Below are 21,914 nucleotides of genomic sequence, written 5' to 3'. Positions count from 1 at the left end.
TTTATTGTGTGGAAATAATATATTAATAAACTAGAATAGAATTCAACTGGAAGATTGAATTCTATTCTATTGAATAGTGCCACTCTGCCATTATTGAACATCACTAATGTTGCACTTTTTCTTCCTCTTTTACCTGGAGAGGGTATAAATTAGTGCTTCTAACATATGTATTCAGATTAAATGCTCCGCATCTCCCTGACCTAACAAAGTCAAGCAGTAGCTCAAAGTCTGCAGAGCAAAGTTCAGCCGTAAAACCCAACCCATCTGGAAATAACCCACCCAGCTCTACTTACTAGAAAGCAAAAATTAAACAAATCGGACATATTCTTAACCAACCAATCAAAGTGGAGCTAATATGAGCACTTTGACAGCTGCTGAAAGGGCACTGACAGCCCTGCAGGGACGCAAGCTCTTCAATGACTTTTAGACTTCATTTGCATTCTCTCTCTCTCCCTCTTGCTCTCCTTGTCGACAATGAAAGGGCACCTGATGTGCTTGGCTGGCTTTGCTAGGTATCTCTGTGCTGTGCTGCATCGCTGGGGCATTTGTTGCGTTACTGGTGCACGTGTGTCCCGGCAAATGTCTGTTTGTGACGAGAGGAGCTAAAGCCTGCCAGTGGATAATGCGCCATGCCTCGGCTAAGCAGGTCAGGGTTTAAATACAGGACGCAGTGGGGTTAAGGGCAAAGACTCCTTCTATGCGTGTCCCTCATTCTCTGCCACCCTCCCTCTTCCTTTGGCTTGCGCAGTCCCAGCCTGCACAAAGCTAACATGACCTGACATGTCAAATCGAAAGGGGTTAGGAGGTGGTGAAGGGATGTGGAAGAGACACAAGAGAGGAAGGGGGTTCGGAGAAGCTTCCAGAGCCAACTTTGCCCCCGCTTTGCCCCTCTCTGTGTGCCTGAGCTAAGCCAGCTGCAGTGGGAGTGAGACTAAAAGGCAACCCTATAATCCCATAGCCCTCCCCTCTTTTGTCCCACAATGGTTCAGGCTGGTGCCCTCTATACTGCCCCTGTCCCTGGCCCCCACACAAAGGGTTAGACTGGGCAGGGGGCTAGTGGGATGTAGGGGGGATGCTGGGGAAGTCCAGCCTACTCAGCAAAGGAATTTAGCTAACAATCAACCTGTCAGGCCATTCTAAAACCCTCCTGTTCAAATTCAACACAAGTCCTGGTCTAAAAAAAGCCCTAGAACTCAGCAATACTATATAGCAAAACCATGAAACCAAGCTAGTCGTCACAGCCTTTAACCAGGAAATTTGTGATGGAGTGTGTGTGCATTTTTTTATTTTATTTACGTTCCTCTTCTTCACCAAAAGGTAAAGGCTCTCAGGAGACAGAAAAGCTTTGTGACATTTTCAAGAGGCTCTCTCAACCCAAGTTTGATTGCGCACACATATTCAGGCAGCTGGGAAGCGCAGGCTTTTTTCCTGTAGCTGAATGAAGGCAGGTTTCTGTGAAGCAGAGTTAAGCTGCGGTGTTAAGTCCAGTAAGTCTTGCATCAGGTGTCGGCTGATAAGACCGACTGAGACCGCTTAGTCATCGGCATATTTAGAACACCAACTAGAGCAGGATACAAACAGGCACATAGCCCCTGTTCACACAACACACCAGGACAATCATTGTCTTAACCAGGCTTAGTTGGACAGGTCACCATTCAAGGCTTTCTGGAAGTGCATATTGTGAGCAGGAAGTTGGTTCAGGCCAGTTAAATTGGAAAATGGCAGTAGACAGGCTATTCTTTCACTCTTTGCCTTTGGTTAATGAGTGGACAGTTGGTGGACTGACGGACAGGATATAAACACCCATATGATGAATGAATGGAGGCTTAGTGTTGTGGTTTTAACAACCCCCATCTTCCGTGTTGTCCCCCTCCTCCTCTCTCTGGCCTCAAGTTCACAAAGCAAATTCTTTTCAGAGCTGCATTTTGGAATAAATCTATTTAAAGGCCAAATGAACACAGACAATGTATTGATGCACAACACAGACATGGAAAAAGAAGGGGGTGATTAGGAGGAACACAGAGAGATGGATTTTACAGACTGTTTTTGGATAGCAAATCGGGGTGGGGGCAGTGGCATTGGGCTGAGCGGAGATGACGAGAAATGACAAGACTGAAGAGGGAGAAGAGGGGTAGGATGGGGGTGAGTCAATAGGTGGGGGCAGTAAAGGAATGGTCTTTCCTGAGTTAGGAAAATAAGCTTGTGTTATTCCAACTGTTCACTGAACACTTGTAAATGCACTAAGGGTGATGCAGTGAAATACTGGACATTCCCAGCGAGTCAGTGTTTAGAAGCGACAACTGAAATCCTTCATTCTGCTCACAACTAAAGGTCAGAAAACAAGGAACAAAGCCAGCCTACAACAATAGGTATGTATGCTCTTGCTTTTTCCAAACAGAAGAAAACATTAAACATTAATTAATAATTTCTACAATCCTTCCCACAAGACAATTCTACTTACGCTGGTAAATTTTGTGCAAATTTAGCAGCTCATTGAAGACTAGCTTGAGATAAGGAGGCAGAGGACAATGATGTTTTCCTCAGTGCACTCACGCCAAGCTTACAATGCTGACTGGATGTTATCAGCGCTGGACATCTGTTTGACACACAACATCCTGTGTCGCTGTAAGGAAAGGAGGTTTTAAAACATCCCAGCCCAGTCCTTAAATGGCATCATCTGAACTCTACACCTGCCTCGACCAAACTCTCGTGGGTATGTTGAGGTCTATACATGCCCAAGCTGCAGCCCGTATTTAGGAGGTAGGCTACATCACCCCAAACCTGTTCTAATATAAACACAGCCCAGCCCAGGCTTGAAGGGGTAAAACCTATCCCCTCAGCTCACAAAGACAAAAAGGCAACTGCATTGCCTGACAAGTGAAGCCTGACTGAACAGGTCTGGAGAAGCTAGTATTGCATTACTAAGAAGACCCCCCTCCCCCTCCGCTTTCTTCCTCTTCTCTCATCTGCTTCAAAACCTCCAGAGACACATATGCATGACTGTTTTTGTTCTTTAATCTGACTTTTCTGTTCTCGCTTTGTCAGTATTTTAGAGATGAAAATAAGCACTTGAAAACAATGATGTAAAAGCATCCCAACAGAACTGAGCTAAACATGATGTGATATGAGAACAGAAACAGAGACAAAGATAACAATGAACTCTTCAGTAGGTTGCAAGGCAAATGCAGAACTCACTGACAGGGTTCTAAATTGCATGCAATTTTACACACATTCCTCCAAAGCTGTGGCAACTGCAGGAACATCTGCTTCATAAGGGCTTCAAGGGATGCACAATGACTTAATGTGTGAGGGGGTGTTTTTGTTTGTGCTCATGACATGTTTGCATGTGCAGAAGGGGAGTGGAGTGGAGTCACTCACCAGGGGGTTTGCACATGCGAATCTGGCTCTCGCACTGCACAAGTGGATGCAGAGCTGGAGGAGGGCTGCTGGCGGGCACAGAGGTAGCTTTGGCAGAGAGGCCCGTCATGCCAGCAACTGGAGGGGAAGGAGGCGGCGAGGGGGATGGGGAAGTGGGCGAACCACACTGCGTCTGGTAGCGGAGCTGGGTGAGGGAGGGGGGCATGCCCTGGTAGTGGCGTGTGGCGCTCAGGAGGTCATTGAGGATTTGCAAGATGGTCCCAATATCCCGTCTGGGACGCCCATTGCTGTCCTGGCAGTTTGGGTGCAAAGTGCCTGTGAGAGGAAGCAAAACAGACCAAAATAATATTATAATTTTTGCGTGTTAAAACTGGCATGCGTACAAGTCTAAAACAAAGGCCCAACAGAGAAGAAAATGTTAAATTTTGTCAAGTTCTACTTAGAGGCATCTTAGAACTGGATCTCACTATGTGCACAGTTGATACTTAAAGTAGCAATAAGTCATAAGTCAGTAATGGCAGCTCTGTTTTCTTGGGGTGGCTGTAGCTCAGGTGGCAGAGCAGGTCAGCCACTAATCAGAAGGTCAGTGGTTCGATCCCAGGCTGCCTCCTGGCTGCATGCCAAATATCCTTGGGCAAGATACTAACCCCATGTTTGCCTACTGGTGGTGGTCAGAGGGCCCGGTGGCGCCAGTGTCCGGCAGCCTCGCCTCTGTCAGTGCGCCCCAGGGCAGCTGTGGCTACAACGTAGCTTGCCATCGCCAGTGTGTGAATGTGTGTGTGAATGGGTGAATGACTGAATGTAGTGTGAAGCGCTTTGGGGTCCTTAGGGACTAGAAAAGCGCTATACAAAATGCAGGCCATTTACCATTTACCTGAAAAAGTCCCTGAGAAGACTCCGGGAGCATGGTTGACAAAGCTTTCAATGATGGCGCCGGGTTTACGGGAGCGTGGTGAGGAACTGGTGCCACTGTTGGAGGTGTTGGTACTGCAGTTAGCCTGAAGGGGGGAAAAGAAAAGTGTTATTAAAAGAGCATAAAGTGAGACCAAAGCATGTTTGAGGATACAAGGGCATATGATCTATTACAGTAAAAGCTGTGAAAACTCAAAATCACTGTTTCAGGAGCTCCCTCAGTGACCTTTACCCTTTACCTCTGGGTGTAACTACCATTTGCACAGTGTAATTAACCTCTGCAGTTAAGGCTGATGGTTATAAGAAACCTCAGACAACATGAAATTTAAGCTTGCTGCCATGCCATATAGCTTAAGACTTAAGGTATTTGGTTACTTTACTGTGATCAAACTAAAGATGGTCACCTCACAACTTCACTTTGGCTTAACATGGATTGCTCAACTGACATCTGAAAGCGAAACTGAAACCCCAAGAAAGCGCGTTGTGTGCGTATGCATGTCTTTTTGTCATGCATGTGAAAGCCTGATGAGGAATAGCCATATCCGTTTTCTCACTACTAAACTGGCCTGTCTCCTTGTTTTTCCTGTAGTGAACCATCTCTCCCACACAGTTCGCTGATATTTGGTTACCATTCACTATTCAAGGAGGTACAGAAAATATAAACAGCACATTGGGTTGAAGAACAGAAGTAAGTGTGTTTCTGCATGTGTGTGCAGCTGTTCATGAAGTTATCCTAAGGTAAACAAATGAGCATAACGCTGAAAGTTAAATGACAACACCAGAACACTTTTGCTCCTATAATTTTAGCCCACTGCTCTTTACCCTGGGAAGACTGAGGTCATATGAATGCTGTGTTCTCATGGTGTACGCATGTGCTGGCTTGTTTGCATGCATTTGGGGAGCACAGTGTACTCCAGTGATGAACAAATGTACTGTGGTTTGGACACACACACACGCAAAATCACGTGTAACGCTTCTCCAGAGCTGACTAAACCACGGGTTCACCCTCGTGCTACAAGGATGTCCCATTAATCTAATTGATTTAATGGAGAATGATTTAGTTGTGAGGATGGCACTTGGGTCAAATGGTCATAACCCATCCACTCTATCGTTCTCGTGGCAGCCCAAGTGCCTGTGTCTTTCTTATGTATTGTAAAGATGTACCTACTTTTACCACTGAACCCTTTTATTTGAGAAAATAATATAAGACAATATCTTACCAATCCTATGCTGTGATTGGCTATTATTAAAGAAAAAAAAAACAAAACACTACTTGGAAGAATTATAAGAATATTTTCTTGAGGCTTACCTCAGGGCAGAGGACTGGGGCTACAGGGCTGACCTGGCCGATCTCGTGGCTGGGTTGGCCTGAGGAAGGCTGGTGGTAGTGGTGATGATGGTGGTGGTGGGGGTGGTGGTGATGATGAGCGGGCGAGCGGAAAAGACCCCCAGGGACATGGGATGGGCGAGGGGAGTGTGGTGGAGGAGTAGGGGGGCTACAGTGAGCAGAGGAGGGTGACTGGTGGTACATGGGAGGAAGGGACTGGAGGTGTGTGGAGGGCAGGGGAAAAGAAGGGGATCCTGGGGAAGAAGGGGAGGAGGGGATAGGGTGAGGATGGGACAAGTGGGGGCTGGGGTGATTATGTGGATGCTGGGGGTGTTGATGAGAGTGCGGGTGAGTGTGGGGAACCCGGGGCTGTCCCTCCGAATTTCCCCGGGTGATGAGGTGCCTGTGCTGGAGTTGGGGACCACCGGACTGCTGCGCTGCCAGCTGGAGCTGGACAAACATCATGTGATCACCTACACGCAGCGCCAAGGTGAGGGGAGAGCGACCAGACAGGAAGTCACTGACCTATTGATAAAGAAAGGGGAAAAAGGGTTAAGTGATTCAATGTCTTTGCTTTTATGCAAGGTATCAACACAGCTTAGCCAGATGACAAAGTCTAACTTAATATATGATGCTCTATATCCAGATTTAATGACACTCTGGCATTTACAACTGTTCACTGTAAAAAACTATGGAACTAGAAAGGCTCCCCATGCATACAGACTTCCTTCTTAGTAAATGAACAATCTGGGCCATGGATGCCAGTTACAGTGCACACAACAGCTCTTTGAGCTACCCCTCTCACAGAGACACAGACACACCACATAAGCTCATCGTGCAGTCAAACACTAGTCTGTAATAGTCATCTATTTACTTCTGTTGGCGGGGAATGGATAGGGAGGCCTACTGGAAAACGCACACATACACACAAATAGAACCCACTATTCCTTGCTTCCCATTGCCACTCAGTCCGTTCTTAGTCAGCAGGGTTATTCAGCTCAAAGACAAAGGCCACCCTTCTGTTTGGCCCATGGCCTGAAAAATCAGTCCCACGTTTAGGAAATCCACCCCGCCTGCATCTCAAACACAGAATAGTCAATTGTCTGTGAATCTGCAGCAGATCAGGAAAGGATGCCCATGTTTGGAGCACTGGCAACAGCTAACTGAAGCCAAGTGTCGGGGGCCTTCAGTGACCCACCCAAGGCCTGGATGGACACACAGACACACACACTAACAAGTACAGAGTTGTCACGACTCGGCTGGAATATTCGTGCTAAATAACAAAACCTCTCTTGTCATCCTCCTGTATGCCTGTGGCTCTCATGCTGTGTACTGTGACTTGCTGCTGAAGTCCAAGCAACGAGAGTCTGACATGTATTTATTTACTTCCCCCCCCCAAGTGAGTGTGATTCAGGAGTCACAAAGCTTCAGTGGGTCTTGAAGACTCAGCAATAATGACTCAGGTTCTCCCTAAATGGAAACAAGCAGAAATGGCCAGCACTAGCAAATACAAAGTGGCGCTCCTGTCCAAAAAGATTTCAACAATCACTACCGCATGTGTGATTTTAGTCCCCAGAGAGAGAGGGAGGACGGACAGAAAAGCAGAACAGAGCACAGGGATAGATGTATATAAATAACAAAGCACAGAAAATAATATATAAAAAGAAAAAAAATTTCTGAGCAAAGGGCTTATATTTGGAGTGTCCTTGTAAGATGCTCGCCTGTAGTTAACCCTCTGAATCACCAGGCTCTGCCCTCCATCACATCTCTCTCTTTTCTTCTGCTTATTTATTTCTCTATCGACCGCTGCCTCTCTGTTGCCAGGGTGACCTTTGGACATTGGTATTGACATGATGTGGAAAAAGAGGATGAAGGGAGAGGAAGGGCAGGTGAAAGAACTAAGGGGTTGGGATGATCTGATGGCTAGAGCAAAAATCGGAATAAAATACGCTGCTGGATAAAGAGAAACTCAAACTTCTCAGAATGTAAAGTCAGCCACTAATGATTTATTGACAATCCACACTCACCACGATTACCCCAACGTGGTGAGGCGATACGCTCAGCAGGCGCAAGGTGGGGTGTGAAGTGAGGAGGAGAACAGCGCAGGGGGCTACATGTGACATCGCTAGGAAACTCCGTACATAAAAGGTCAGGAGAAGAGGTGTGCATGTGTTTGAGACCTAATGGGGAGGCCTGCTCCAAAAGGTGGGTGGGGGGAGAGACAGAGATGAAGAAAAGACCAGAGGAGGGGGAGGAGACAATGACTGTGTCTGTGACTGACAGCTGTCAAGAGTAAGTGTCGACAGTTTGTCAACCCACAACACGCAGAGCGGCATGCATACAAATCGAAAGCCCCAAGGGAGATCGTCAACCCAATGTTTAGAAGGTGGGGGGGGGGGGGGGGGGGGGGGACGACACCCCTGTGGGTATCCGTTATAGACCTCTGATCCTAGATCCAAATATATTCGGGCTGAGTCGACGTCCAGTTCAAACAGGTTACATTTCACACTTCGCGTCAGAATCCTGTTTCCAGGAACCATGTGAGATCAGTTTTTACCTCCCTGCACAGATCTGATTTTATCTGCAGAGAAAATGCAACTGCTGCTAAACGGATACATGTTGCTCAAATTTACGCTGTGACATGGAGGGGGAGGGAACGACCACCATGACTTCTGGGTACCTCCACAGCTGGTCAGAGTGAATGTCATAGGGTCAAAATTTGCATGAAACCAAAGGAGACTGCAAAGCTGTACTTCTATTTCTTTCCAAGAAAGGAACATCCAAGACGCCAAGAGCCAAGTATGAACAGGATCTTTGCTTTATCACTGTTTTTCTTTGTATACAAGCACATGCAAGAAAAAGTGAGAGAAAAAGACCAACTGTGATGACAGCAAGACAAACAGAGAGGAGGCTTGATTACCTTTATAATGACTGGGGTGGATTATTCAAAACCACAAGACAGAATTCATGTACTCCTACTTCCCAACACCACATAGCAGGTTTTAAATTAGCCTGCGAAAGAAGCAAGCTCGCTTCCTCACACCTTTTTTCCTTCTTTCCCGCCTCCAGTTGATTTTTGTCACTCCAGGTCTCAGAGTCTCAGTCGTTGACTCATAAAGTCAATTTAGAAGTTGCTCACACAAACCTTCACATGTATATGAGAGCTAAAAATGTGTGTGACCATGTGACTCATATGGGGTCTCCATGCATACACCACCCACCAGAACCTCTTCTTTTAGGCAAGAAATTAAAAGGCCACAAACCCACACAAACACAGACATCTCATTTGCAGGGAAAATGACAGGGGACATCTCAACTACTATAATTCCATTGGACACTCTCATATATTTGCGGTTAGCTTTGAGAAAGACCCAAATTAAACGTTCAGGTGTGGAATTCCACTCGTCCAAACCAAACAGCTACATCACTTTCATCTGACACGCCGTCTCCCTGACAATTCCCGAAAAGGAGGGCGAACAGCTTGTGTAGCTGGGAGCCGGGAGCTGTGGAGTGGAACACCTGAAATAGGGCCCGTTTCCTAAGGGAAGGGAGGAGGCGGAGGATGATACAGTGCGCCCTGCCTGCCAGAGGCTAGATTGGCGAGAGTGATCATGTAACAACAAGCCTTTTCCAGACGGACAGAGACTATGAGAGAAACAAGGGGAGGGGAGAGCGTTAGAGAGTGCATATATATATATATATATATATATATATATATATATATATATATATATATATATATATATATATATATATATATATGTGTGTGTGTGTGTGTGTGTGTGTGTGTGTGAGAGATGGGGGGTGGAGAGGAAAAGGGGCACTGATTTGCTAGAAAGCTGGCTAGCAAATCAATCCCAGAGGTCTCGGCTAGAAGCTCAGCTCCAGTCCAAACATGCCTGTCTGCTCTCAGGAGCACAGTCAAGACAGCCAACGTGGCTGGCTACCATTGACGTCAGTACAAACACCAGATAGCGCTTTGTGGAACATCACAGGAAAACAAAAAAGCGCTTCATAGCTTGTCTTTAAGTCTGCAACAGACCTCCAATTCTATTTCCACCTTGGTCTTTGAAGGACGCTGTACAAATTCCAGTCCTTTATGAAAGCAACTTATGAAGGAGAGTCATAGGACAAGGAGAATGGAGACCACGGGTTTTGTCAAGGCAGACAGAAAGAAACCAGCACTCCAGTGTTTTCATTATATTGAAGGAGCAGTATGAGGAGTTCATGCCTAACAAATAAGGTGTGCATTTCCTGACCGCAAACATAGTTGATTATACTCACCAAAAACTGCACGGATAAGCTTATTTAGCAATATACAGGTACTGAAAAATGGCTCTTCCATCTAGTAGCCGTCAGACCCACCTCTCTAACAAGTGACCCCAGAAACAGTGCTCTCAGCCATTTTGTTTTAGTTGTTGGGTGTCCAGGAGGTGGGGTTTGTATGATACTTTGGTTGCTATGCAGTAATGGGAGAGAATATGATATGGGGCAGCTGGGCGAGGAGGGGTGGAGACAAGATGGAGGAGAAGGAGAAGGGGGGGATGGCATGAAAAAAGGAGGGAACAAGGATGGTAAGGGGGGATGGGGATGCTGGCAATGAGGGTAAGGTGTCAGAGTAGTAGTGGTGGTGGTGGTGGGTGATGAAATATTCAGTGAGAGTGCGCCTCTGGCTCCTTCCTTCTTTTTTTTTTTTTTTTTTTTTTTTTTCCCTTTCGACATCTCTGGCTGACAGTTTTATTTATTGGGGTCCCTGTGGTTCAAGGAACTCATTTGCAGTCGTTCTTCCTTTGCACACTAAGCGAACTAAGGAAGGGAGATAAGGAGTGAGGGAGGAAGAGAGAGGCTGAGAGTCTAAGGACGGGTGAAGAGGGAGAGGGAGGGAAAGATAGAGAGTGCTGCCAGCACTGAGCTGACATTCATGAACAACTGAGCAGCTTTGTGCTGGGGAAAAGAGGATAGAGGATAGAGGATTGGAAGGCGGGACGGGCGGGGGAGGAGAAGGAGAAGCTGCGAGAGGAGGAAGTCACTCCTCCAGCCATATTCTGGTTCCAGTGCAGCTGCTCACCTGCCGGACAGCGAGGTGGAAAGGTATGGTTCAAAAACTGCTTATTAACCCTCCTATCGACCTAAATGTTTTGATCGCACCAGGACGCTATTGATAGTCTTTGGGTAGACACGCACCAGCTAAAGATGCAATGAAAGGCTCTCAAAAGAGAGAAGGAGAAAGAAAAAAAATCAATGACTTGCATCATCCCCAAATCCTAAAGGCAGAGGGGGTTGAATCTTCAAAGGCACCATTAGAAAGATAGGCATCTGTAACAGTACCTGATAAGAAACAGAGGGGGGTAAGTGGAGTAAAAAAGGAACAGCTGGCCATCATAGAATATGATCGGCTCCATGAAAGGAGAGATCAAAATGGCAAAGTCAAGACGATCGGGTTCCTGCAAAAGCCACTCCTTACAACTAGCCAGAAAAACTGAGCATATTCACCTCTTAGTCCCCAGCTATCAAGATCCGGTTTAAATCAGGCAAGCAACACCAAAGCAATCTTCACTTACTCGTTTCCCCCGCTGTTCACTTTCCTCTCACTCTCTTGAAAGCCATTTACACCAGCTGATTAATACAATTTAATCAGGATCCTGTTCTGGCAGAGAATGACTTCACAGCATTTTCTGTACCCGGTGAGACAAATTTGTGGATAGTTGGGAAAAACAACATCATACGAAGCAGCGGCAAATGAAAGAAGAAACAGCATCACATGTTTCTGAGATAAATGAAGTGGGTGTGGGGAAATTGAGAGATAGGTATAGAAATTCTGTGACAGATGGAGGAACGTTAACAGAAAGACGGTAAGTAATTGCAACGGTGATCGTGCAAAAATGATGCCTTTTTTTTTTTTTAAAGACGTTTCTCATTTCCTCATTACGTTTTTGTAGGAAAGACTGAAATGACCTGGCTCTTTTGAACCCTGCACCTCTGCCAGCAGCACCATATCCCTAGTAGCACTGGCTTCATTAGTCTTGGTAGTGGCTATCGAATGTGATATACATGACCTCCATCCTCCCACACAGTAGCCCCACTAGTCACGATGCCTGCTACTTGAATCACAAAAGCACTGTATCGCCAGGGAATGGAAAACAATGACGGTCACGACTCCAAAATGGAGAAGTAAGTCTCCCCTGGTCGCTCAGTGAGGAAACATACAAAGAGAAACATTAAAAATGGATGTTGGCACATGCGCACACCCACAGAAACACATGCATCGAGATGAATATACATAATAGGACAATGAAATTCCCTGCAAATCCAGCTCCCTTTTGACTGCCCCACAACACACCTTGATTCCCTCCACCCATCCCAGCACTTCCCCTCCCACTATGCATTTTAAGCATCACAAAGGGGATTACACAGGTGCAAAAATACTGCATGATCGGCCTATTAATGCAATTTTCAAGGCCAGGATTTACATGAGCAGGGACTGAAAAGGCCTTTAGATCAGCATTGTTTTTTTATTCCATGCACGATTTGATTTACACATTCAGCAACAAAATTAATTTCTGTAGCTTTCATTTTAGGTTACAATAAAGGAAATTTCCATTCTAAAGAGCAAAGATTCTGTCTCTTAAGCTGCATGCATATAAAAAGCCTTAATCTCAATAGTAGTGAGAAGGACAGAGAGCGCTGGGGGATGTAAAAGGGGAGGAAACCCTTCATATTGACCAACAGGCAGACTTGGTCATTCTTCAATTCCTTGCGCTCCCAAATCCTCAAGACAGTTACTCTCCAATGATTTCCAGTATTATCAATCCTACTGATTAACTGACATCAATATAAGGTGATGTGCAGGGCGCAGGACTGCAAAGAGAAACATATTGACCATTTGCATTGAGCTGTTTTACAAACAATTGTGTACATAGACACACAGGTCCAAAGTTCATTTGTCTTTTTAAAAAAAAAAAAAAAGAAAAAAAAAAGCACTACTTCTTAAATCCTCCTTTTCTAGTAGCACCTCTCCTCTTATCTCCATTTTTCTTCTATCATCTCATCTTCCCTGTAATCTCTCAACCATGTTAGCCTCCCTGCCCACTGTCCCCAACCAATAGCACTTAACTACACAAACACAAATACACATTACTGACTGACTTGTGCAAAGCTCCCCCTTTCTTTTCTCCTCCACCTGTCAGGCCCACTGTGGCAACCCCTGAGGGATAGCAGAGGAAATAAGGAAAGGGTGACCCTGAGGTGACTCCCCACAGATTGTTAGAGCCTGTTAAGTTTGCGTCTGTCTGCTTGTAGACACAAAGACAAAACCGTGCCGTATCCCGGCCAGAGGAAGAGGAGGAATAAGTGAGGGGGAGGAGGTAGTGCATGAGGACAGGAGGTGCTTGTCGCTGGGAGCGAGAAAAGTAGAGCAGATATGTAACAGTGTATTCTCCTGGGACACGTGGAATGGCAACACAGCCTCCTCCTGAAGCAGTCTGTGTTAGTGTTCAAGGCAAAATTTGTCAATCTGAAGCCTGCTGAGCCTCGCTCCAGCTGGGTTGCGCATCGATTTTAAAAACCAGTATGCACCACTGTAGCTGCACTTAACAGGATTTTGGAGTTTGAAGCCTATTAGGCCCTTCTTTACCCCCCCACCTCAGTACTACCACTAAAGGAACTAGTCATCCTAGGATGTGTCTGTCCCACAGGAACTGCTCCTTTAGAGCTTTCAATTTTTGAGAGGGGTTGAAAAGTAGGTGGGCACAGTCCTGAAAATTTTCTGAGCTTAATGCAAACTTGGCTAAATTCAAAAACAAGCCACTTAAAAGCTGATCTCTCAAACATCACCATCAGCAATCTAAAAATTCACCTTACAGAACAAACAGCAACAACTACCTTGGCTTGCTCCAATGAGGTCACCGTTTTGGTGTCACCGATCCATAGTTACATAACTTATATTGTTTTGGAACACTCAGAATTGACATTCTGAAGCTTACACAAAATTATTATGTCACTTCCAAGAGTCCGATGGAGCCCAAACGGCACTGGAAGGACTGATTAGGGAGAAGGTTTGAGTAAACGATTGTCCTACCTTGTGCCTAACATGACTTTTTGAAGTGGAAAGGTGACTAATCATTGTCTTATGTTTGTCAGCTGAGCCGGTGTGGTGTTCATGCTTTAGGATGGGAACAAAGAGGTGGCTGCATAGGGGGGGGAAGGGCATTGGGGGTGGGGGTAGGGATGGTAAGGGTGACGTCTGGTTGGCTTTATTCTACCGTCAATGTGCATCAATGAGCAAATAGTCCCTGTGTGTTAAATGGCCACATAATCAAATTCTAAAATAGATCAAGAGCTGATGTTACTGCCTAAATGTGACTAGAAATGGTAAATATTGCTTTCACTACTTGTCATAGAAATATACATTTATTTTACAACTAGGCTCAGACAGTTTCTCATTCTCTCATCATGACCATAAATCCTCTTAAATATATCCTTTCAATTTGGTGTGTGTATGTGTGTGTTCCCATGTATGACTGCAAATATAAGCTGTACACACAGCCGCTATTTAGCAGACAGAATAAGAAAAGAGTAGTGAGTAGTGCAGGCAACTGTATTTTGATGGGCTGTCAGGAAGCAGTGGCTTAAATCAGCTTAGATGTCATGCAAAAAAAAGTCTAGGAGGATGCCAGAGGAGGAATTAAGGCAGCTATGATTGTCCTTGCTAAAGAAGTCAGCCATCACGGTCAAAGTGAGGCAGCTCGCCGGACTTGCAAACCACAGCACATTTAAATTATAGATCCCTAGGAGAGCTGCTAAGCAGAAACAAGAGAGGGAGGTGAAACATAGGAGATTGGAAAAAAATAGCATTTTAATCATTGCTGGGTAAGAACTTCCATTAAATGCCCCCCACCCCAAACTCATGCCACAAGAGACTGAAACAGCCCTTGGAAGCTGGCATGCGCTGCATGATTTGTTGACTAACAACCTGGTAGCTGAAGACTTCTTCATAATCCCGATAAAGGAGAAGACATACGGTGATCTGCTCAGTGCAGCTCGGAATCCAATCTGGAAATAAGACCTTGCATGACCAAAATATTTGAAGGGGTGATGGCTTATTAGGGGTCCAGGGGTTAACAACCAACTCTTGTATGCCTTTTTCTAAGAACTAACCCATACCTCCCTCAGGCTATTTTTGGTTGCATGGGCATATCAGTTATCCTGTCAGACACTTTTAAGGGCTAAGTGCATTGATTGATTTTTGATAGCCCCAGAGTTAGAGAGGAGATAGGAAATGAGGCAAAGCTTTTGTGTTCCTATTTTTCTAATCTTACAAAGATCTGTAATCTCTCCGCAATCTATATCATTCCATTTCGTTTCATGAATTATAAAGAAGAATCAATTTCTGTGGATATAAACACACTAAAGCAGCTTTACGCCTTTTTTGTGTTTTACTGTGACATCAATCTCCTGTTACCCATTATTCGTTCCGTACCCCGGCGTCAGATGACCATTTACAGTGAAATAAACATGTTTGCAAAAGTGGTGTATGTGGTAACGTGTGGTAAGCATTTCGTGAGAAAAACGCAAGCACTTGACTCATAACGAATCTAAGTATAATAAGGTTACGTGGACAGGGAGATACACAGGAAGACAGGCAGAGTGAGAGATCGGTTCCTCTGGGTCGGCGGTTGAATTATCATCTGCCTCTAGTGAAAATGACAGTCACTCTTGGCTACCCAGCAAAGGCGTACCACATGATGGGCAAAGCTTGCTTCCAGCCTACTTACAGTGTGACATACACACACACATCCAGTAACAGACACGCACACATCCACTTACACACACCTACACACATGCAGTCATCTGCTGTCAGTGCTACGAGATGCATGCTGAGTTCTCTCTGTCACACACGCACACACACCAAGGCTAGGATTTCCACCATAAAATTATCAGCAGGGCAAGAAGCCATACTGAACCACACTCTGCTATCACTGAGCAGCCCACATTATCGGATAATTATTCCACTAAACAGCGTCGGGCAAATTCTTCAGGATGTAACCGCTGTTAAGAGTTCAGTTAACTCCTTACATCAGTGTTATTGTTTCACCGTCTTGTACCGTTCTGACATCAGACAGTAGTGCATCAGTGATACACTTACGTACATCTCAGTGTTGCCCAACTGTACAAAAGGAAGTGGATCTGAGTCAGTCAGTCAGCTGCAAAGTGTGTCATACGTCACACTGTTGTCTGCGAGCGCTCAGCCTTATCGCCTCTCTTCTCGCTCGGTTTCTCTCTGTGGCCGGCACGGAGTCTTTTTTAAACTTCACACTCACTATTGATCATTTTGGTGAGTCATGCCGCTCTGACTCAAATACATACTGTACTTAAGCAGGCCCACAGAACTGTTTCACTGCAAGCACAGGGTGTAGGCCTCGCTTGGCCTGTGCATGCACACTAGGCTTCCAGGAACCATGTGCTAATACTGAGTGAGAAGACTGTCATCTGATGATCCAGCACTCTGTTTATGAGTGAGTGAGACTACAATCAGTCTCCATGCAGCCACAGCACACTTCCTGGAAACTCGCCTTGTGCGCTCGTGTATATGTGCCTGTCAGTCAAGACCGTGAAATACAGAAGGAGCGGAGAGAGATTATAGATACAGGCGTAAACAGAAAGATGGAAGTAAGTGCTGGCCCTCTCAACAGCACATAAGTTCTTCTTGAGTGGTGTTCGCACTAGCTTCCTACAGGGCTGTGCATGCTTGCACACACACACACACACACACACACACACACACACACACACACACACACACACACACACACACACAACTAGGATACAGGAGGGTGTTGTTGCTTATTATGTTCTAGCAGCTCACACTGGTTGTCTAGCTTGGCTTGGCTTGTTTAAGAGGCTGAGATTAGACAAGCAAAGAGGCTTGCGCAGCCGGCTCATCTCTGCCATATCTGGGTGTTGCTCTGTGCTTAACTGAAGCTTCCACCTTCTTTAGCCGTAATGCAAATATGCACACAAAAAATTTGGAGCTCAGTTTAAGTTGCAGGATTCCAACTTTGCTTTATCAGCCTTGATTTAGGCTCATCGGACACACACATGCACAGGCACACATAGATCCTTACCTGAGTTTCTGTTAGGCTCTCCAAAGCTTGCATTACTGACTGTTCTGGTCTTGATGCTTGAGACTGCATGACAGAAATAAAATAAAAAATGTAATATGTGTAATTTTTTTTTAAGTTCATTCTTTAGATTTGAACTCCAAACTAAAATAAATTCACAGCAAGCTGAATCCATACCATTAATCCTGCTTCAACTGTTGGCACAAGTGTTAACTTGCTCCCATCCGAGATGCCTAGATCCTGGAGTTTGCCTGAACTTAGTCGCCTGCAGGGATTGGGGAGAACAAGATAATTAGACTGTGCTGACAATATATTCTCTCTTCAGACATACAAACACCCTTCAGCCAGGGGGTGCAGACGGACATCAAAACTATTTTGGAAAAGAGCTGTGGGTGTAAAGCTCCACGAAAGAGAAGTATTGATTGCACTGTCATATTTCAATTTCGAGTATAGTGGAGCTTGACAAGTGCTTGCAGTGGATATTTGGCACCACTGGCACTTGCCTAAGTGGAGGTAAGAATTTTTTTTTTCTTGACAATATCAGTTGCACAAATGAGGAAGAAAAACTTCATGCTGAAACCAAAACCACAGCATATTAAATTTATAAATGAAAAGAATGGCAAGTACTAGTATCTCAGAGCCAAATGCTATGCAAGCATTCACACCCGTTTCTGCCCGTTTGCCTGCTTTATGTTAGTGAAGGATGTTTAGGGCAGTCTGGTCTGTAGGCATGACCCAAATCTTATGCCACGCAGCTGAACAAAGGCAGTCAGCCCCGACTTGCTGTAGGTCTACAGTTTAAGGCGCAGGAGGGGATTAAAAATGGGGTTTTCAGGTTTTAAAGGATGATGTGATTTATTGGGTGATTACAACGGGTGGGAGGAGATGGGGGCTGAAAACAATGCTGACTGTTCGCATGTACTAAAGCCCCCCCTTTCTTTTTTGCATAGCACCACCTGCACTATTGTGAGCTCGTTTAACCTGTGCCTGATTCATTTCATAGCTTCATAATGCTTCAGGTTCTGGTTCGTTTTGAATAATAAAGAGTTTATCTATTCTCTCACACATGCAGCTCTGCTTAAACAGCAGCGTTTTTCAAGCCCTCGCGAAACTGGCCGTGTGATACCTCACACAAACAAACTGCTGTTATTCTCCTGAATCTGCTGGCTATTGTCATGCAACTGCACGCTCACATTCACATCCAACCACAAGACATATCCACCTTCGGTTCAGTACCAAGTCACGCATGAATAATGCACACCTGTGCAGTAGCAGTATAAATACAGTCAAGGTTAGCACTTCTGTGTGACTTTATTCATTAATGTGTAACATGTTTGACTCACACAGCATTAGCAATTCAGTCATGCTTCAGTTTTTATAAGAAGGGGGGACGAATCAATGCAAGTCTGCAGATTGCATGTCAATACTGTTCCAGTGACTGGTGAGTCCCAGCCCATAATTCCAATATTGTCCACCCCCATGGTCAATAGTTTCCTTGAACGTATTGATCACCAAAGCGGGCATACCTTTGCCTCCCGTGAGCTTAACCAGTTAAAGTGCAGTTTGGAAAATATTACCTCAACCCAGGAGGGTGGGCGCACCTAAAGTCGGTTTGTGCACATTTTGAACTGCGGACTATCCTAGACATTACGGCTTATGATGTCAGCGTCTCAAGTACCGGTTGGCTCTTTAAGAAATAAGTATGCGTAATTATTGTCCCTATCCGAAAACACCACGTTTACTAAACACGTTCAACTGCAATGCATTTCTTTCGTGTTTACTCACGTTTCTTTGTGTAGCAGAGCGAGTCTCTCTTTTGGGACTTTGAGTCTTTGCGACAGTCTCCTCTTCAGTCCCTCCACGGTCTCCTCCAGTGGCAAGGAGAGCTCGAAGCGTGTGCCGGTGGTGGAGTGGATGTACAGATTCATGGAGGGTTCCGTCGGGACGGCCTCGCAGGACGAAGCCCCGCGACTGGTGCAGCTTCGGGCGCTGGGATGCTGGTCCATCCGATAACCTGTGCTCAGAGAAGGGGGGGAGACAAGACGAGCAGAGCCGGGGAGTGAAAAGGGTGAAAAGAATAGTGAAGCAGATCCGTCGCTTCCACTACAGTCCCTTGATCTCCTTGCAAATCAAAGGCAGCATTCAGAGCTCTCTCTCTCTCTCTCTTTTTTTTCCTTCCTCTTGGTGCCCCCTTTTTTTCTCTCGCTCTCCGAGAGTCAGAATAAAACCCAGTCCGTCGTCTCTCCGGTCAATATCATGAGAATATCCCCCGAGGAAATTTAACTACACAAGCGTCGCGTTTCCCTTTGTGTGATCTTTGTCTTTGTTGCGCTTTCCAGCGTGCAAGCAAGTCTTTCGAAATGCTACATAGACGGGCAAATGCCACACAGAAACGCAAGTATGTTGTCAGCAAAAAATGGCACGGACGCTCATTTACGCAGGCAGTTACCTTTAAAAAAACAACAACAACCAAACAAACAAAAAAATGTCTGAGAAAGAAAAAAAATGTATAACAACAAATTCCTCTCGGATGTTTTATGAGCTTTTTCGGGCTTTGGATGATGGGACACGCGATCCGGAGCTGCAAAGCCTCTTGCGGCTGTAGTAAAAGGCTCTCCGCTGCGCACTCATACCCACGGCAGCCCCACTGAAATATCGACAATGAACATTGTCACAAAGTATCCCACTTCCACCATCGATAAAGTACGCCCACAGCCCCCGAGGCCGTCCGACCAATCACAGGAGAGCTCCTTCAGGACGCCGATGACCTCAGCCAATAGGAAGATGAGCTCGACACCCACGTGGAGGCCAAGCGAGTTTAGGCCATTCATAATAAATTACAGCACAGTGCAAAATATGCAACAGTATCACAGTATACTCAAATAAAGGGCTACACCGAGGGCCGTGTGCCTCTACAGCTTACTGGAAGCTTTAAAGACAGTCCCCGTAAAAATGACTTGTTTTTTAAGTTAATCACGGCTGAATCATTCCTGAATTCTCGTTTCACGAGATACACCAATTATAGATAATATTTAGAGACAAATATGATGATGAGTGCATCATCTCTGGAAGTACCGCCTGTTTAAAGGGTCTCATCGTGTGGGAACTGTGCAACAGGCTGAAAATAGCGATCATCATTAATCCCAAAAACGCCTTTTTTGAAGAGATGTTTGACAGCAGCACACAGTGTGAATATATAACTGATTGCTTAATTTAAGCATATGTAGCTCATCATCAACTTTCAACAACACCAACTTGGACGTGGCTATTTTTAAACCCTTGGCATAAAGACCAGATCCCTCTGCTCCAAGTTATCAGATGTACTGTAACGACATTAATAGTGCTGACGCCACCCTCTTTCCCCCTTGACCTCAGAAGCAAGCAGGAACCCTTCAAGTGATCGCGAATCTTACGCTAATCCACGCTGGACACGAGTAGGTTATTCTCGTCAGGTAAGCTGCAGTATATGCATGTAACACAGACTTCGGACTGCTGCTGCACGAGTTCTCAAGTCTGAGGTGACCAATAAGCGCCCTGAGAGCAATATCCGTGAGAGAAGTAACCAGAGCAACTCACAAAGAGAGACTGACTAAGAATATTTAAATGACCATAAAGCCTACACAGCGAGCTTACCTCTGCAGTTTCTTCAAACCTAAGTAGGCACTTTACCATAAAAAAAAACAAACATTAAAAATACTCGGTCGCCACCCAGTGGCAACGGAATCAGTTTTCACAATGAAAGCATGCAAACGATTCATAGTTTACCCCTGGCATATATATATATAAATATATGTATAAATAGGTTACATTTGGAACATGCAGTTTTTAAAACCTTATGCATTAAAGTATGGCAGCTTTTACTCGTATTGAGTACGACAGTCACCATAAAGCAACGTTTGATAAGATTTGTCGTTCTCCTTCTAATCTGAGATAATTACCAATGACTTGCTGTCTTCTACTAATTATAATTTACAGGAACAATGACATTCTGCTATCGTCAATAAACACGACATTAGGCTGTCCCTCAGAATTTACGCCCAATTGTCTCATACAAGCAGCTGACACGCTTCTATCGATCCGCAATTGACTCGTCTCTAATCAATTTCTCGCCAACACATAAAGCGCGTGTCAAACTTTACTAACACATCACCCGTAACATAACGTACAGATCAGTCGTAATAAAAAATAAAGTGAACTCACCAAGAACTGTGGCGAAAACTGTAAAGCTTCGCGGAAAAGTCTGCTGCGTTCCCGTCTCTTGCCCCAGTTTTGGCATGTAAAGTAAACCCACACAGCGACAAAACTCTGAGATAAATCCAGACACTTGAATATCCACAATAACGTCTCAGTAAATTCTCTGGTGGCCCCGTGCGCGTCGTTACGCTGCAGACCCGGGCTCGTCAGTCCTGGCCAATAATGGGAACAGTCAGGTCCCGAGATGCTTTCGTGTATAGTCAGATCACCGGTGTCTTACTTGGTGATAAGAGCGTAGTCGGAAAGGTGAGACTCCTCTTAACTGACGCTTCTCGGATATGGGTGGAGAGTAATGTTCTTCTTATGTCATCATGTCATTTAAGGTGGCCTCGTTTCCCTGCTGCCACCAAGTCCAACTTGCTGTCGTCTGTGGGAAAGAATGCGTCTATAACGCAATTCTTAACCGATAAAGCTATCCAACTGTGTCAAGCACAGCGGCTCCCAGCAGCAGGAACGACTTTTAAAGGTAGCATACACCGACAGAGACACGAAACCCGGACAGCCACTGACCTACCACCTTAAAAAAAGAGTCAATGAAATTAAATCTTTGGCGATATTGGAGGTGTTGCCAACCTTTGACGACATAGAGAAAATGTCACTGGGTAACAGGTAAACACGCTCCCTGGATACGACACACGTACGCCGATAAACAAACACCACTGGTCCCGTTTGAGGAATTAATGCCCTGCTGATAACCTAATGCGGATTCTTGAAGCGCACAATGTACAAAATGACTGTTTTATACAAGAATGTAGGAAGTTTATTCTACGGGCTGCTGCTCTTTGGAGCAGAGACACTAAGACGTAAAATCGGCTAAAGTGTAATAATAAACTAAGTGTATTCAAATTGGTAACTATCCATTTATCTAGTTGCTTTTTAACAACTATTGAAACTCATTATTCATAACTGCCTCTTTCATAATG

The 21,914-nt window shown here is 45.1% G+C and overlaps 1 protein-coding gene across 1 annotated transcript in view; it reads right to left on the bottom strand.

The window, feature by feature from the left end:
* The window catches only part of midn (midnolin), a 28,777-nt gene extending 7,293 nt beyond the window's left edge, over positions 1-21,484 (bottom strand). Inside the window, exons 1-7 of the mRNA XM_085449810.1 lie at positions 20,938-21,484; positions 18,523-18,751; positions 16,915-17,002; positions 16,741-16,803; positions 5,600-6,142; positions 4,253-4,376; positions 3,379-3,693 (exon numbers count right to left, since the gene is read on the bottom strand). Coding sequence (XP_085305936.1) covers positions 3,379-3,693; positions 4,253-4,376; positions 5,600-6,142; positions 16,741-16,803; positions 16,915-17,002; positions 18,523-18,751; positions 20,938-21,013 — 1,438 coding nt within the window. The 5' untranslated portion in view covers positions 21,014-21,484. The remainder of the gene's footprint in view (positions 1-3,378; positions 3,694-4,252; positions 4,377-5,599; positions 6,143-16,740; positions 16,804-16,914; positions 17,003-18,522; positions 18,752-20,937) is intronic.
* Between the last annotated feature and the right edge of the window lie 430 nt (positions 21,485-21,914).

The sequence above is a fragment of the Copadichromis virginalis genome, linkage group LG23 (genome assembly GCF_057382275.1).
Source record: "Copadichromis virginalis isolate Kocher_CV1m ecotype Utaka linkage group LG23, C_Virginalis_male_GT1.1, whole genome shotgun sequence".
NCBI lineage: Eukaryota > Metazoa > Chordata > Actinopteri > Cichliformes > Cichlidae > Copadichromis > Copadichromis virginalis.
The sequence above is the reverse complement of the archived record's forward strand: the minus strand, read 5'-3'. Positions and strand labels throughout refer to the sequence as shown.